The 15,089-nt window shown below is 30.5% G+C and overlaps 2 protein-coding genes across 4 annotated transcripts; both read right to left on the bottom strand.

The window, feature by feature from the left end:
• Window positions 1-3,290: 3,290 nt before the first annotated feature.
• LOC107899176 (casein kinase I) lies at window positions 3,291-9,672 on the bottom strand. 2 transcript variants are annotated; one of them, XM_016824806.2, is made up of 15 exons: window positions 9,184-9,672; window positions 9,056-9,096; window positions 8,236-8,305; window positions 7,959-8,107; window positions 7,774-7,869; window positions 6,827-6,897; window positions 6,341-6,402; window positions 6,198-6,261; window positions 6,013-6,097; window positions 5,713-5,839; window positions 5,013-5,086; window positions 4,874-4,937; window positions 4,472-4,605; window positions 3,780-4,076; window positions 3,291-3,614 (listed from the first exon to the last, which is right to left on the bottom strand). In XM_016824806.2, the coding sequence occupies exons 1-14, from the start codon at window positions 9,257-9,259 to the stop codon at window positions 3,795-3,797; spliced, it is 1,395 nt and encodes a 464-aa protein (XP_016680295.2). In that variant the 5' UTR covers window positions 9,260-9,672; the 3' UTR covers window positions 3,291-3,614; window positions 3,780-3,794. The 2 variants fall into 2 exon arrangements, with proteins under 2 accessions (XP_016680295.2, XP_040954814.1); XM_041098880.1 differs by lacking the exon at window positions 9,184-9,672 and having other exon boundaries at window positions 8,231-8,305.
• Window positions 9,673-11,463: 1,791 nt separating this feature from the next.
• On the bottom strand, window positions 11,464-15,025 carry LOC107899174 (protein prenyltransferase alpha subunit repeat-containing protein 1-B). Of its 2 annotated transcripts, XM_016824804.2 has the most exons (9): window positions 14,884-15,025; window positions 14,027-14,389; window positions 13,458-13,659; window positions 13,091-13,159; window positions 12,766-12,843; window positions 12,529-12,606; window positions 12,306-12,356; window positions 11,856-12,083; window positions 11,464-11,760 (listed from the first exon to the last, which is right to left on the bottom strand). In XM_016824804.2, the coding sequence occupies exons 1-9, from the start codon at window positions 14,931-14,933 to the stop codon at window positions 11,641-11,643; spliced, it is 1,239 nt and encodes a 412-aa protein (XP_016680293.1). In that variant the 5' UTR covers window positions 14,934-15,025; the 3' UTR covers window positions 11,464-11,640. The 2 variants fall into 2 exon arrangements, with proteins under 2 accessions (XP_016680293.1, XP_016680294.1); XM_016824805.2 differs by lacking the exon at window positions 12,306-12,356.
• Between the last annotated feature and the right edge of the window lie 64 nt (window positions 15,026-15,089).

The raw sequence follows: 15,089 nt of genomic DNA, 5'->3' as shown, positions 1-15,089 counted from the left end.
TTTATTTTATTTTAATTAATGTAGAAAAAGAGACCAATGCGATTCAAGAGGGAGATTAGCTAAGAAATTGCAGAGATTTAAGTAACAGTTGAGGGGGGAAAAATAGAAGCAGAATTTGAAAATAACTGAATAACCGGTCTGGCGGGAAAAACTTGAACCGGTCTGGAGCAGCAACTCGATTTTTTTTTTATTTTGGGAAAAAGTACCTTACAAGTCACTCTGTTATAGGGATTAGATCAAATTAGTCCTTCTATTAGTAAATAGATCAATTTAATTTTTATACTATTAAAAAAATCAAATAAAACTAAAATTTAACAAGTTAACATTTAATGTTTGAAAATAACACGAAAAATAATTTCCATTTGCAGTTCAACTTTAAATAAAATATTTCATTTACAAAACTATAAAAACTTTAAAAAAATGTTAAACCATTTCTTAAACAATTATGTTAGCTTTATTAAAATTTAACCTTATTTAAATCCTTTTAATAATACATTTATTAAATTAATTAATTTAATAAGAATTGCTGGATATTTTCACCTTTTTATTTTATATCAGATTCGGCTCAACCCAGTTTTAATCAATATTTATTAATTCATTATTGACTAAATATATCTATCAAAAAGAAAAAAAATTATTATCTTTGATTGACTGAACTACTATGAAATAATAAAATATTTGTATTTAAATTTTCAATTGGCATTAATATCATGTTCAATCTTTGGACAAAAAACTCGTGCTCACTTATATATGAATCATATTTTTATATTTTTGTAACGTTGTAATACTATATAAAATAGTTTATCTTATATAAAATTTAATATATTAATAATTGAGATAAATCTCAAAATATATATGAGTTTTGATTTAATGTGCAATTTGATACATGAATTTTAATATTTCTATTCCATATTTTTGCACCGTGACACATGAATTTTAATATTGTGTAATTATATGCATGAAATTTTAGTATTAATTCAATTTTCACAACCACTGACATCTTTACTAGCGTTATATCATTTTAAATTATTATGTATAAAAATAATTAAATTTACCAAATATGAAAATAATGAACTAGTTTATTTTTATAAATGTGTATAATTAAACAAAAATTGAAGTATCATGCTACAATTGAAGTAAAATTATAATTTCATGTGTATAATTTCATAAAATCAAAACTCATGTATAATATTGTATACTAAATCAAAATTAATGTGTTATTTTAAGATTTATCTTTTTAATAATTTATATATATAAATAAAATTTAATATATTTGTATATAGATAATACTATGTAATATTTTATCACGTTTTAATATTTTTATTTAAGATATTTATATATTCGTAATATCTAATTTTATTTATTTTTTTCTTTGAGAATGATTTACTAAATTAAAAACGGAGTTTTGAAGATTAATTTGTAGTAGGAAAAAGTTGTAACATTTTTTAGCATATTCCTATTTATTTTCCAACTAAAAAAAAAACTATGGAAGTAGAAATGAAAATGAAAAACATGAATATTTGTATTATATTCAAATAATATTAAAATTTAAATATTACAATAATTTTATGTTATAAATTTAAAATAGATACATATATTAACCTTATTATATAATATGCTTATTCTAAATGAGAAATTTTAGTATACGCGCATGCTTGTAGAAATCACAAATATAGAACACAAATGTATATTTAAAAATAACATACAATAAATAATAAAATGTATGACTTGATACTAATTAATAATAATTACACATGAAATATGTATGATATTAAAATTAAAATATATATTTAATTGTTTATTATTGTATTGTTATCAATTTTGAGTCGGCATTGAGTTAATTTGTGACACCAACTCAATCAAATATATTATTAATACTATAAATTCTACCACACACGTATGTGTGTGCAAATCACAAATTTTGAACACAAATGTATGTTTAAAAATAACATACAATAAATAACGAAATGTAAGATTTGAAACTAATAATAATAACACATATGCAATATGTAGGAAATTAAAATAAAAAATAATTTCACTTGTGAGGAAAAGAAAATTGAAATAGGTAAATATATCATAGTAAGAATATTAAATGCACTCCAATTGTTTATCAATGTATTGTCTTTTTTTCATAGCACATCAAAAAGGTATCAAGTTAGTGAAAAAATTCAATATTTTAAAGAAATCCTATCAAATGCGTATGTGTGAAAGCCACAATTTCATAATACAAATGTATGTTTAAAAATAACATATAATAAATAATAAAATGTACTATATGAAGCTAATTAATAATAATATATTGAATATGTTATTAAAATAAAAAATTTAGATTAAATTGCACATCTTGATGTTGTCATCAATTTTGAGTCGATGTCAAGTTAACTTGTAATGTCAACTTAACTTGTAATGTCAACTCAATCAATTATATTATTAACGGATAAGGATAGTAAAGTGTGCATAATAAAATTAAAATCTATTAAAATATTAAAATAAAGCTTTAATTGAATGATAAATGATAGGCTATTTCTAATACAATTAGCATGGATTCAAATCCCATCATATTCACATTTTTATTAATTTTTTACAATGAAAAAACTAAAATACTCTTGAATCATATTACTCATTTTAATTACTATAAAGCATTCCTGCAATTTCCTAATCAAATCGATGTCCGATTGACTCGTGATACCAATTCAATTAGAAATTTTATTAATAGTATAGATATATAATTTGTAAAAGTAATAAAGTTTGTATAAATAAAATTAAAATGTATAAATATATCAACATAGAGCTTTAACGGAGTAATGTAGTTGGTTTGGATTCAAATCCAACCATATGCATATTTTTATTGATTTTTTTAAATAAAAAAGATTAAAAATACTCTCAAATAATATTATTTATTTCAATTACAAAAAGGCATTTCTATAATTTTATAACTGCGTTGGTAACTTGGTTAAAGATGACACAAACTCAGTAAAACACTTAAACAATAGTATAAATAAATAATGAAATTAGATATCCTAATCTAAATATAATTTCCAGTTATTTGTAAGTGTAAAAAATTATAAATAAACTTGAGTATTGAATGAATAAGGTTATTTTATTTGAATTTGAATTTAAACAGTAATATTCAAACTTAACGTGAATAATAAACAAATATAAATTTAAAAACAATCATGCAAATTACAAATATCCGACATTAGCTTGAATCTAAGTTCTCAGTTCTCACCCTCCCCCCTTTCACAAGCCAAGTAACAATTCCCTAATCTTAAAACAGACAGAGATGGCTCTCACTTTAATTCTTTTTGAAGTATTTCCCTCTGATATTTATGCTTAATACATATATTCGTAATTAATTTTGAATATAAATATAAAAGTATGATCTCAAAATATATATACATATATAAAAGCTGTAGGAAAAAAAATCGAATAACATTATTTAATTGCATCACGCGAAAGCAACTAAATTAAAAGAATGAGAATGAATGAATCTGTTCGGACAAAAATATGAATAAATATTAACAATTTGCCAGTGCAGCCTTACCTTGAATAAATATTAACAAATTGGATGGAACTTTCCGTATCCGAATTTTCACATCCTCCTTTTCATGAATCTACGATAACATAGCATGACAACGAGTAAGAGAATTGTATATATAATGTTTTCCAATCGAGAAATATGGAATTGCTGTGACAAGACTGGTTTATGTGTGTACGAAATATGTTCGAGTTGAAATGGGAATTTAAAGGGTTATGTTAAAATGAAGTGTCTTTCTTACCGAATGGAACATTCATCACTTTCTATCATCTGTAACCCTTGAATGGTGCTCGAAGCTTTGATTCTGATCTTCACGGATAGCTTGCGAAGTTGTAGCTTTGGAGAGAGATGATCTTGGCTCAGACCCAGAATAGAGTCTCTGGCCTCCTGAGAGGCGACTACTACCTGAAAGAAGCCAACTTGATCTATCGCTGGGCCCCACAGAAGAGGTTGTCGGCCTGCTGCTTGAGGCAACTGCTCTCTTGGACAAGCTGCTAGGATGGGTGGTAGAACTTCGTCCCCTTCCAGAATCATTATCCTGGGAAGGAAAAGAGAAAATGAGAGATCCATAGTAGTCTTCAGAATAAATATGAACTCTAGGGTACTGATTATGAAATGGTCAAAGACATGGAAAGATGCATCAAAATTTATTCCAAGAAGTAGATCCCCGACTATGTTACTTGGACTTGTGTGTGAGTCAGGCATAGATATGTGTTTAAGGGTATGCTCAATTTTTTCCGAAATTCCCAAGTATTTGGAGGATTATATCACCATACTCATATCAGGATACATATCAAACACGGATGTCAGATTTGGGTACTGCATAAACAATAAAGAGTTGAAGCAAAAACTATGATCCCGATACATATAGGAAATGGGGAGAAAGACAATAAATAAGAGTCGATGCAACAATTTACTGCAGTCAACACCAACCTCATCTTTTGTTGGCAATGCCTTCTCTGATACCTTCTGTTTTGAAGGATCACTAAGATGTCCACCACCTGATGCATTTTTCCTAGTAAATACCTCAACGGCACCTGAAGATTTATCTCGTTGCTCTCGTCCCGCTATTGGAAACATGCAAGAAAAAGAGAGAAAATGCATTAGAATTCACTCAACAAAATGGAGAACATATTTGCTTCTACAAAGTAACCTAGAAAGTTTTGTATCGCCTTCTGTAAAATTGCAGGGTTTTATATCCAAGCCTCAAGCAACAAAATTTTGATTGAAAATTGCATAAGTCGAGTAAATCAAACACATCCTTTGTAGTCCAAACATTTTAATCACAAAAAAATTATCCCCCTCCCAAAAGCCTCTCTAGAGAACAGAGCACACCTGATAGCTTATCTGTTCTTTCGGCAGACGCTCCAGAATTTAAGGCAGCTTTTCCACTAGACAGCTGAAAGACACAAGAAAGGGATTAAGAATAATCCTGATAGGAGAAATGTACACCTCAAGGTTGCGTAGCACTGACCCGTTGTCTGGAGCTACCAGTGAGCTGTGGATACTTGAGTATGGTCCAGTCATACACAAAATCAAACTGATATCCTGCAAATAAAACCACCTCAGGAATCAAACAAGGCCATATGCATTCCACCATCATCCAAAGAATTATTTGCAAATGATGTTTTCTCGTGATACTACAGGCAAGCAAACATATCATGTTTCCAACATCTTGAAAGCAAGCTAGCAAAGAACGAGCCTCAGACATGTTATTCATATTGCTACAACGAACTGTGTTCACCACATGTTTCAAATGCATCAGAACAGGAGTTCAGACACATCTCGTTTTGTCCACTATCGTTACTAAATAAATCCTTGTTCAATTTCAAGGTTTGTAAGTTACATACAGATATTGGGTACATACAAATATGGCACAGCACCACCAATGTACATGCAGTTTATTATACAGTTAAATCACCCTAACACAAATGGAAGAAACCAGAAAGCAACCCAACTTTCAATTTATTCCCACTATAATGCACAACACTTTATGGGTATTCGGTCATACCTTTGACAGTAACAGTCTTGTTTAGACCCACAGAGATTAGGCCATTCATAACTTTGAAAACATTTTTGGGCATTGCAAGGGATACAAAAAGCTCCTAACTTCCGGTATGAAATGAGATATGACAAGAGTATTTCAAAAATGAAACAAAGTCTTTTGTTCTTACCCTCTCGAATAAACAACTCACGGAAAAGCCTCTTCAAATATGAATAATCAGGTTTGTCTTCAAAGCGTAATGAACGACAATAATGGAAGTATGATACAAACTCTGATGGATATGACTGGCAGAGTACCTAAAGGTACAATTTGCATTTTAAAGTAATGAGTTATAAAAAAGGGAAGCATAGTGATAGTTCAAAGTTACTACCCTTGCTCGAATCACATTCAGAATTCAGTATGAGTGCACTATGCATTAAACTGTAAGGTAGTACACTATATGCAAGTGACAAGTTGAAACTTAAAATACCTCAACAGGGGTTACCATCTTCTTTTCACTGATTTTATCATATTTTTGCTTCTTTGTTCCTGCCTTCAGGCCCTGCCAGGGGAGGCTGATGCCAGCGGTATACAAAAGTAAAGAACGTGACTAATGAACAATATATTTCAAATCAACACTTACAACAGACAAAAGAAAAATGCTTATGTTATTACCTTCCTCTTAAGAAATAAATGAGCACATAACCCAGTGATTCCAAATCATCTCTTCGGCTTTGTTCTGCAGGTAAATGGAGAAATATTCAGATCACAGATCAATAAGCAGCATAAAAGAATGACTAAGGTGACACTTTACCCACCGACTCCAAGGTGAGTGTTAACGCTTGCATATCGAGCTGTGCCTGTAAGATTCTTGTTCTCTCTGTGAAGATAGCAAATTCATAGAAGTTGAAGCAAATTTTGAACATGAAGACTAAGTAGATAAACAACCACTCAAATAAACAATTAAAACTATTCCTAGATGCTCGCCAGAATGTGATTACTTTAGACATTTTATACCGGCATGTAAGCAATGGAACAACAAACAATGCAAGCAAAAACAGGTCAAATACCACAACTGCTCAAGAACTTTTAAAGGGCACTGATGACTCGCTGCTCTAGCCTGTTCAGTTAGATGTTATCATTCTTAAGGGGAGCCATCACCTAGAAGCATTTAGTTTACAAATATCTACCTCTGAGATAGAAACATTTTGCATACAACAGATAAAAATAGAAGATCAATTGAACTGCAGGAAACCAGAGCTTGTGCCACTATTGTGGATAAGAAACAAATGACAAATGCATACCTATAGGGTATGTGTTTATGACTTTGAAGATCCCTATACTTTTTAGCAAGGCCATAATCAATGATATACACCTGATACAAAATTAATGTGATGGTTAGTAGCAAGTCAAGGCTTTCAGTAATGGCCCTTTGTATACCAAGTAGCACGCATCCACAATACAGTATCTTGCACGTCTCCTCTCTTTGAACTTCTCAATTAAGCACAGTACACTTGTTACGGATGGAAAGAATCAATAGAATAAAGGCAAGAATCAAGGATGCAATCAAGATCAGACAAATTAAAGCAAAAATATAAAATAATACCAATTAATTGTTCTATAGAATATTCTAGTCTTATTTATGTCTTTTAGTCAAGTCCTATAATAAAGGGATTAGAATCCTTATTATTATGTACTGTCTAAATTAGTCAACCTAGCCTTGTTATTTGAACGGCAAAATATAATGAAAAAGCAAGCAGAAAATTATTAAACTTTGAGATAGACAGCTCTCTCACTCTCTTCGACCTCCAAGGTTGGTAGTCCCCTTTGAAGAGCTCCATTCTTTCTTTTATAATTTTTTCACCAGAGGTTCTCACAGAAAACCAAGCCAAATCATCCCGTGACTAGATCCCTATCTAAGGCTTGTAACAACATTTCAGATACTGAAGCTCACAGTGCAAGCACAAGAGAATTAATTTTTATTCTGCCAAAACACAAAAACTTTCTTGTACTCTTATTGTAATCTGAAACTATTCATCAATAAAAATGAGTATAGTCTCGAACAATGAGACAACTTCATAAGATAATCTTAAGAATCATATACCGGGATTAGAAAGATTTAATATAATAAGTTTTACTTCCGCAAGTTCCTGCTTTCTCTATTGTCACCATGCATGAAGTACACTGCATCTTAAAGCGGTGCAGCCCACCATATAACTAGAAAGTGAAAGCATTGCATTAGTTCAAGTACCTGATTTGCTTTTCGTCCCAAACCCATCAGAAAGTTATCGGGTTTTATATCACGGTGAAGAAATCCCCTTGAGTGCATAAACTCAACTCTGTTGATCTAAAGGGTAACACAAATAGAAGAACTCATCACACTTGACACGAATTTAGACAGAAAAACAATTTCTCCAGCAAGACAAGTAAACATACTAACTGATCTGCAAGCATTAACACAGACTTCAAAGAGAGCTTTCGATTGCAGTAGTTGTACAAGTCCTCAAGGCTTGGCCCTAGAAGCTCTATAACCATAACATTGTAGTCACCTTCAACCCCAAACCACTTGAGTTGGGGAATTCCCGCTTCATAAAAACAGAAGACAAAATAAACAATGAACTTTAGCTAATTTATTTCATATTCAGTTTATATCTTCACAATTGATTAAACTTACAAAAATAAATAATTAGCAGAGCAAATAACAAAACCTTACTTCCGCCTTGAAGAAGCATGTACAACTTTGACTCGTAGTGAAGCTGAGGGTGCCTGGTCTTCGCAGGTTCCTGAAGATGTAGGGTAAACAAAGGCTTGATACAATGAGATTAAAGAAGGGAATCAGGAGAAATATTCTAAAATTACTTCTTATAACATTTCGGCAAGAAAATGAAGCTCAATATTCTAGAATGCATGGCATTATTGCAATATCTAACGTACTTTTATGAAGCAGCAAATCTCAGTGTATGTAGCTCCATTTTTGAAAGTTACCAAATTGTTTTATGTATCCCGCGTCTGACCTTCAACAGAGGTCATTCTTACACAGCTTTGAGGAATCAAAAAACTTTAAATTTCCCCAAAAAAGATACTAATCCAAAAATCCATTCATCTTTAACGGCATTTTCCAATCCATCACAAGTTACCATTTTAGAATCCACTCTATTCAATATAGTAACCAACTCAAAACTTGACCATAGTTAACGGCATGTTTTCGATCCAATAAATCTCTTTTAACTCACAAGAGACATTGAGAAATCAGCAGAAAATCTCAGAATAAATTATACAAAGTCACATTTTCACTGAAAAAAAAAATCACCGATTGGTAATATTGATATTGCAAACAGAAAACCTAAACTCGACTACGCCGTATGTAATACAAACATTTAAAAAAATGTAAACTAATCTCTAAAAACATTCTTATATCGGGCGATCACATGCAGATATTTAAAATCAGTAAATCACTGACAAAAATTTAACTAATCAAATGTGTTTAACCCAGAAAAAAAAAAGAGAGAGAGAGAAGAAGATAAGGCTCTAACCATCTTTATAGCAATTTCTTCCCCTGTCTCTGTATTGACCCCTATTAAAAAAAATAGAGTTATCAGAATAATTACTTTAAATTTAAAAAGTAAAATTAAATAAGGAGAAAGGAGAGAAAGAGATTTACCGAGGTAAAGCTCGCCAAAAGATCCAGCTCCTATCTTTCGACCAATTTTAAATTTTCCACCGACAACACGATCCATTATAAATTGATTAAAATTCTATTGATTATTCAAATAGAATTAATCAAAAAATAATAAATTAATCAAAAAAGTCGGAAATTATTGGATCAATGAGCCACATTATTGAATAAAAACGAAAAGAAAACAAAAAGTAGTGAATTATTTTCGTGGAAAAGGCTTCAATAAAATTGAACGAAAACAAGGAAGACAATCAAATGAAGAGATGAAAAGAAGGCGGGAAATTTGAGACAGATGGAGAGAGAGAGAATGGAAGATTCTAATAAAGAAGAAGAAATTTTCTGCTTCTCTGATTTCTGATGAAAAGGAAATAAGGAAAGAAGATCAGTTTTTTTTTTCCCCTTAAACCAAAGGAAATTATTATTATTATTTTTCTTGTGATTTCTTCTTCTGAGTCTCTGTATCTTTCTCTCTAATTATCCATTTGCTTTGTTGCACGGTTAAGAAGGTGGCTCAGAAGGCACGTGAAAAACACGTGTACAATAGCTTTAAATTTTTTTTTTGCTTAATGCATCTTTTAGTCCTTAAAATATACAGTTCTCTTATTTTGATCCTTAAATTTTTTTTTTATCATATCAAGAGCTAACATTATACGTCGTCATTCACCGATTTAGTCCTTTCTAACATTAAAATGGGTAAAGTACAGAAATAGTAACTGAACTATTACTGTGTTCTATTTTGGTTATTATACTTTTAATTTTTCTGATTTAATCACTAAACTATTTAATATCAATTTTTTTGGTAAGGTTAACATTAGTTTAAAATTTGATCAAAATGCTGATGTGTTTTTTATTGGTTTAATAATAAATTTAGCTTATATATTTTATCAATTTGATTTTAAATATAAAAATTTAACAAATTTAGCCTTCAATATTTACAAAATTTATCATTTTAGTTCAAATTCTAAAAAAAATCAATAAATTTAACCCTTAACGTTTACAAAATAATAATTTTTAATTTTGAAAAAAATTATAATTTTTTTAAAAGAAAAACCCAACATCCAAAACTCTATTTCAATTTTATGTGTAGGGATATACTCGATCCATTTGTAAAATTAAATAAAGTGTATTTAAATATCAGTTTTTGCCTTTTTTTGTTATCTACTTTTAGATGATATATCTAATTGATCAATCTCGATAACTTCTTTTTATATTCATCTTTTTAATTTATTTATTTTTATGAGCATGTATAGAATTTGTTTCTATATGATGTATTTAGAATTTTTTTTTGAATTGATCACTCATAAATTGATATTTAGGGATAAACACGATCCAATTGATTATAATCTATGTACTTAAATTATTTAATTGTATAATTTTGAGGTTTTAAAAAAATATTTACTTCACTTTTTATATAGAACAAATATTATGTTTTTAATTTATGTATTTAAAATGATTTACATGTTATGAAATAAATAATAAAGAAAGTAAAAAGAAAAAAATGAGAGAGTAAAAGAGAACGTATTTTATTAATCAATAACTTTTCAAATGATCACTTGAATGTATTTGTTAAGCATTTATATCACTATTCTTTTAAAGGTAGATGGGTGGGTAAAGGGTAATAATTTAATTTAGAAAAAGTAAAAAAAAATGCTTAAATAAAATAAAGTAATTAGAAAATAAAATAATTATAAATTCAAATTGTTTCCTGTATGAATTTTATGTTGACAGTTCTAAAATATCACATCAATTAAAAATTGTGGTTTTCTAATTTTATATAACTTCCCACAAATTGAATATAGATGTATATTATCAGTGTCAATGGGGTGCTGGTAATCCATCTCTGATTAGAATGTGAATCTGGGAAGATGGGGTGATTCCACCCAATTGAATGCCTTGTCCTTAGTTGAATGCCTTCATGCACGGCAAGAGCCTCAACTTCAAGGGTAAAGCTAGCCAAGAAACCTTTTTCCCTTCCACCAACTAAACACCCATAGAATCTCTAATGATCACCCCAATTCCAGCTATAGTAAGCTTGTTAAATAAAATATTTTAATAACCAATAATATTGTGACAAATGTCACATATATAACTACACCAGAACTGTATGTTTCGTATATATGATATGACATATGATCACTAATTTTGAAGATATACAACATATAATTGAACGATTGGTTATATAAGAAATTGAACATATAAATAATGTATGAATGATTGAGTAAACATATAAATAATTGAATAGAAATTTACAAAACCAAAGTTGAATGAAGTTCAACGTATAATTTGATTGGATTGAATATTTATATATGATTAAGCATAATAGATGGTATGGATACAATTAGTTGCATACATAAATGTTAATCATCTCGAATCCGGATAACATTGATGAACATCTTACAAAATAGGTAACATTTTAACCTCTCCTCCATGCTCAAGCTTTCCCTATAATTCCAAAACATCCCAAAGGAAAGATCTTTCTGGACATGTCTTATGTAGTATGTTCTTCAGGTTTCCTGCTTTTAGCTTTTCTTGAAGTTCAATCTTCCTAAATTCAGGAATTTGCTGATGTATGATATGTGCATACAATTAGTTGCTTCCAGAAATTAATAATAATAACAGAAGAGTTTAAACCGTGATTTAAGCGAAATTTGTATTACCTTTATCAACCATAGAAAGTACATTGTTGAATACATTGCTTGTCCTTCGAAATCCTCGAATTCCGTATCTTGAATTGTCGAGCAGGAATCTAGGAGACGTAATTCTTTATCCAAAAAGATATTGATTTCGTTATCCATGCTGGTGGAATGGCATGAAATACCATGTGTAGTTGTCATCAAATGCCGTATCAAACAAAGGGACAGGAAACGACGATGAAGCCAGAGAGCCTGTGAATGATGAACAATATAAACTAAAATTTTTTGAAGGATCGAACGAAAGAATACGTAAATTGGACGCTACATAAATAACACTAGGCCAAAAAGTGTCATCTGGCTCAAATAGACTGTAAATATGATGTAATTACGAAGAACAAGTGCATTGATTCTGTATGAAACCCTCTTCATGGTCTTTTATTTGAAGAAGGAAGAGACTAGGAGATAAGCTCGTACCTCTCTCCCTATATAACGTTTTATTAACGCTTCATTCAAATCAAGTTCCTCCTGCCAAATACAAATTTTTGAAGGGGTCAAATAAGCAAATAATCGATAAATTGTTTCAGAATGCATTAAGGAAGACTAATGCATCCATCTCCTGAGCATATGCGTTATTCTTTCTTATCAGCCAAGACAACAAAAGATAGTGCAGATTTGCATGAGTCTGCCAAGGAATTACCTTCACGACTTGATAGTTTTCTACATCATAAGAAGGGTCGTCACCTTGTTTATTCTCTGAAATCCCGAGCATTAGCCGCTGCAAATCCAGGAACAGTAAGTTACATGAAAAAAAATTAATACTTGACTTGATGGGATTAAACTAATGAAGATTTTGGATTTCCTACAGGTAAAATAATATACTTTCCCTTTATTCTTTGAACTACAAATATGTTTAGATTGAAACATAGAAGCTTACTCTGCGATAGTGAAAACATGAATTATCGGCAACATGCAGCCCAGCCCAATCTCTGGATTTCTTTAACTCGTAAAGCATCTGAAAGTTCAAATTTACATAAAAAAGACAATGTATGTGAAACTTAAAAAAAGGATGCTATGTTGAATCGTAATATGTTGGCATTTAAAAACCAAAAAACACTGCCTCTCCTCTGAAAAATCAGTGTTAAATACAGCCAAGAGCCATCAATTATTCGCTTTTCCGGGGACATAAATGCAAGAGACCTAGATATAGTGGTACAACACTATAGAACAATTCAATAATCCATATAATCTAAGCGTCTAACCTGTTCTCTTGTCATATAGGAAACTAACCAGCAGCGATGATTCCAAGCACGATAGTTCATTTTTGATCTCTGCATATAGAAAAATATGAACTACATTAAGTGCAGTTCGACCCATAAGCATTGTATAACCATTGATGGTCGATGAATAAAAACACACATATATTCCACCAAAGAAAAAAAACAAAAAGATGACAATATCTTTAACAAATTCATAAGAACTCTGATAGGTTATCAACCTAAGATGCACACGAGAAATCAAACAGCTTAATGCAGTGAAATCCCTAGGTTAATACTTTCAGGTAAACCACTTCTTGAGAGAGAAGAAAAGAAAGAAATCAAGGATTTACTTCGAGAAAGCTAATTAAACCTCGGCTATTTTTTCAACGAGCTCGGATTCTTTTGCTATGATCTGTTGCAGATTCGAATATTTCTCACAAATCATCTTGATCACCCACCGCCTGTGACTCCAAGCTTGTTCACTTTTATGTGAATAAGAAAGAACAAGTGCAGACAAGTGAAGTTCATCCGTAAACATTGGCAGCTGCTGCTTCTTCGACACAACTAGCTTCCTAATGGCATGATACAAAAACTATGGTCATGATCTAAGAAACAATAATGAAAGATAAAACTTGCAAAACTATGCCATAACCATAAGCATAAGGAGCTTTGAAACTTTAAGCATGTGGTTACGCAAAGATAATCTCAATGCTCGGTTAGGTCATTTTCGAAGTTTATGCCTGATTCTTAGTCAGATTGAACTTAAACCGAGCCTTGAAAAACCAATAAACTAGCCCATGAACAGAGAATTGAATTTGGTAGCAGGGTATAAGTGGGAGTAACAATTGCCAATCATCTTCCCGGAAATTGAATTTCGCATCCGAATTGCAAGTTAATGGAAGAAGCAAAGACATAGATATAAATGGGAATTACAAAAACCTGGCATTCCAAGCTGTGCCAAGATCACAGCTTAACAATAAAAGCGCTCTACTGTGCTTCATGACTTCACTTTCAAAAGATTGGCAAGATGATGAATGGCCATAAACCATGTTCTTATCCTCACGCTTATTAACCGATAAGTCACCATGTGTCTTATATTGTTTCATCGCATCCATAAATGCACTTTTTGCAGCTTTACACACGGGAAGAAGAATCTCAGTGGAAATTCCCAACTTATGATCTCTATTCCAAAATTTCGTATTTGCTGGTCTGAAAGCACCATCCGAGGATGAATTACTGGATTCACTGCACTCTTTGCTGAGAGTGATAAACTGAGATGGGTGAATAAGCCCCACTTCATCTCTGAATTCAAGAACAGAAAATCTTATAAATTAAGAATATATATATGCATCTACAAGAAAATTAAATATATATTGCTTTACATTAAAATCAAAATTTCTAATGTTTCACTTTTTTATTTTAAACATTCCAAAGCTACTTCACCAAAAAAAAAAAAACATTCCAAAGCTTCTACCTTTTGTTCTCAAATGAACAGACACACTGCCAAAGCCCAACAAATGAATCCCTAAATAAAATTTCAATCAAATGCAAAAAAAAAAAATCTTTATTTCAACTATATTCAGCTCGTATTCTTAAATTTAAATTTTCATTTCGATGATTAGAATTGTACAGTTTTACCTTGAAAGAAAGTTTCACAACAATTTCTTTCATTTTCGTCCATTTTCTTAATAACCCAATAAAAAGGAAATCTGATATAATGCAAAAATTAACATAATCAATTTATAAATGTTAATTAAAAAACGATCTAATTTTTGAAACAAAATATGGTAACTCACATGAGAGGATCAGATTCCAAAATTGTCTCCAACTGATTTAGCAGATCCATCGCCTTTCTTCATCCCACGAATTTTCTCAAAAAAAAAGAAGCAGCTTTAAATAGAAGAAGAAATTTGAAAAGAATAAAAAAAAAAGTAATTTGTAGCAACTTTGTCTCTGGAGATGATAAAAAGGCAAATATTTTATTTTTAATTTTCTATTTTTT

The sequence above is a fragment of the Gossypium hirsutum genome, chromosome D08 (genome assembly GCF_007990345.1).
Source record: "Gossypium hirsutum isolate 1008001.06 chromosome D08, Gossypium_hirsutum_v2.1, whole genome shotgun sequence".
Classification (NCBI taxonomy): Eukaryota; Viridiplantae; Streptophyta; class Magnoliopsida; order Malvales; family Malvaceae; genus Gossypium; species Gossypium hirsutum.
The sequence above is the reverse complement of the archived record's forward strand: the minus strand, read 5'-3'. Positions and strand labels throughout refer to the sequence as shown.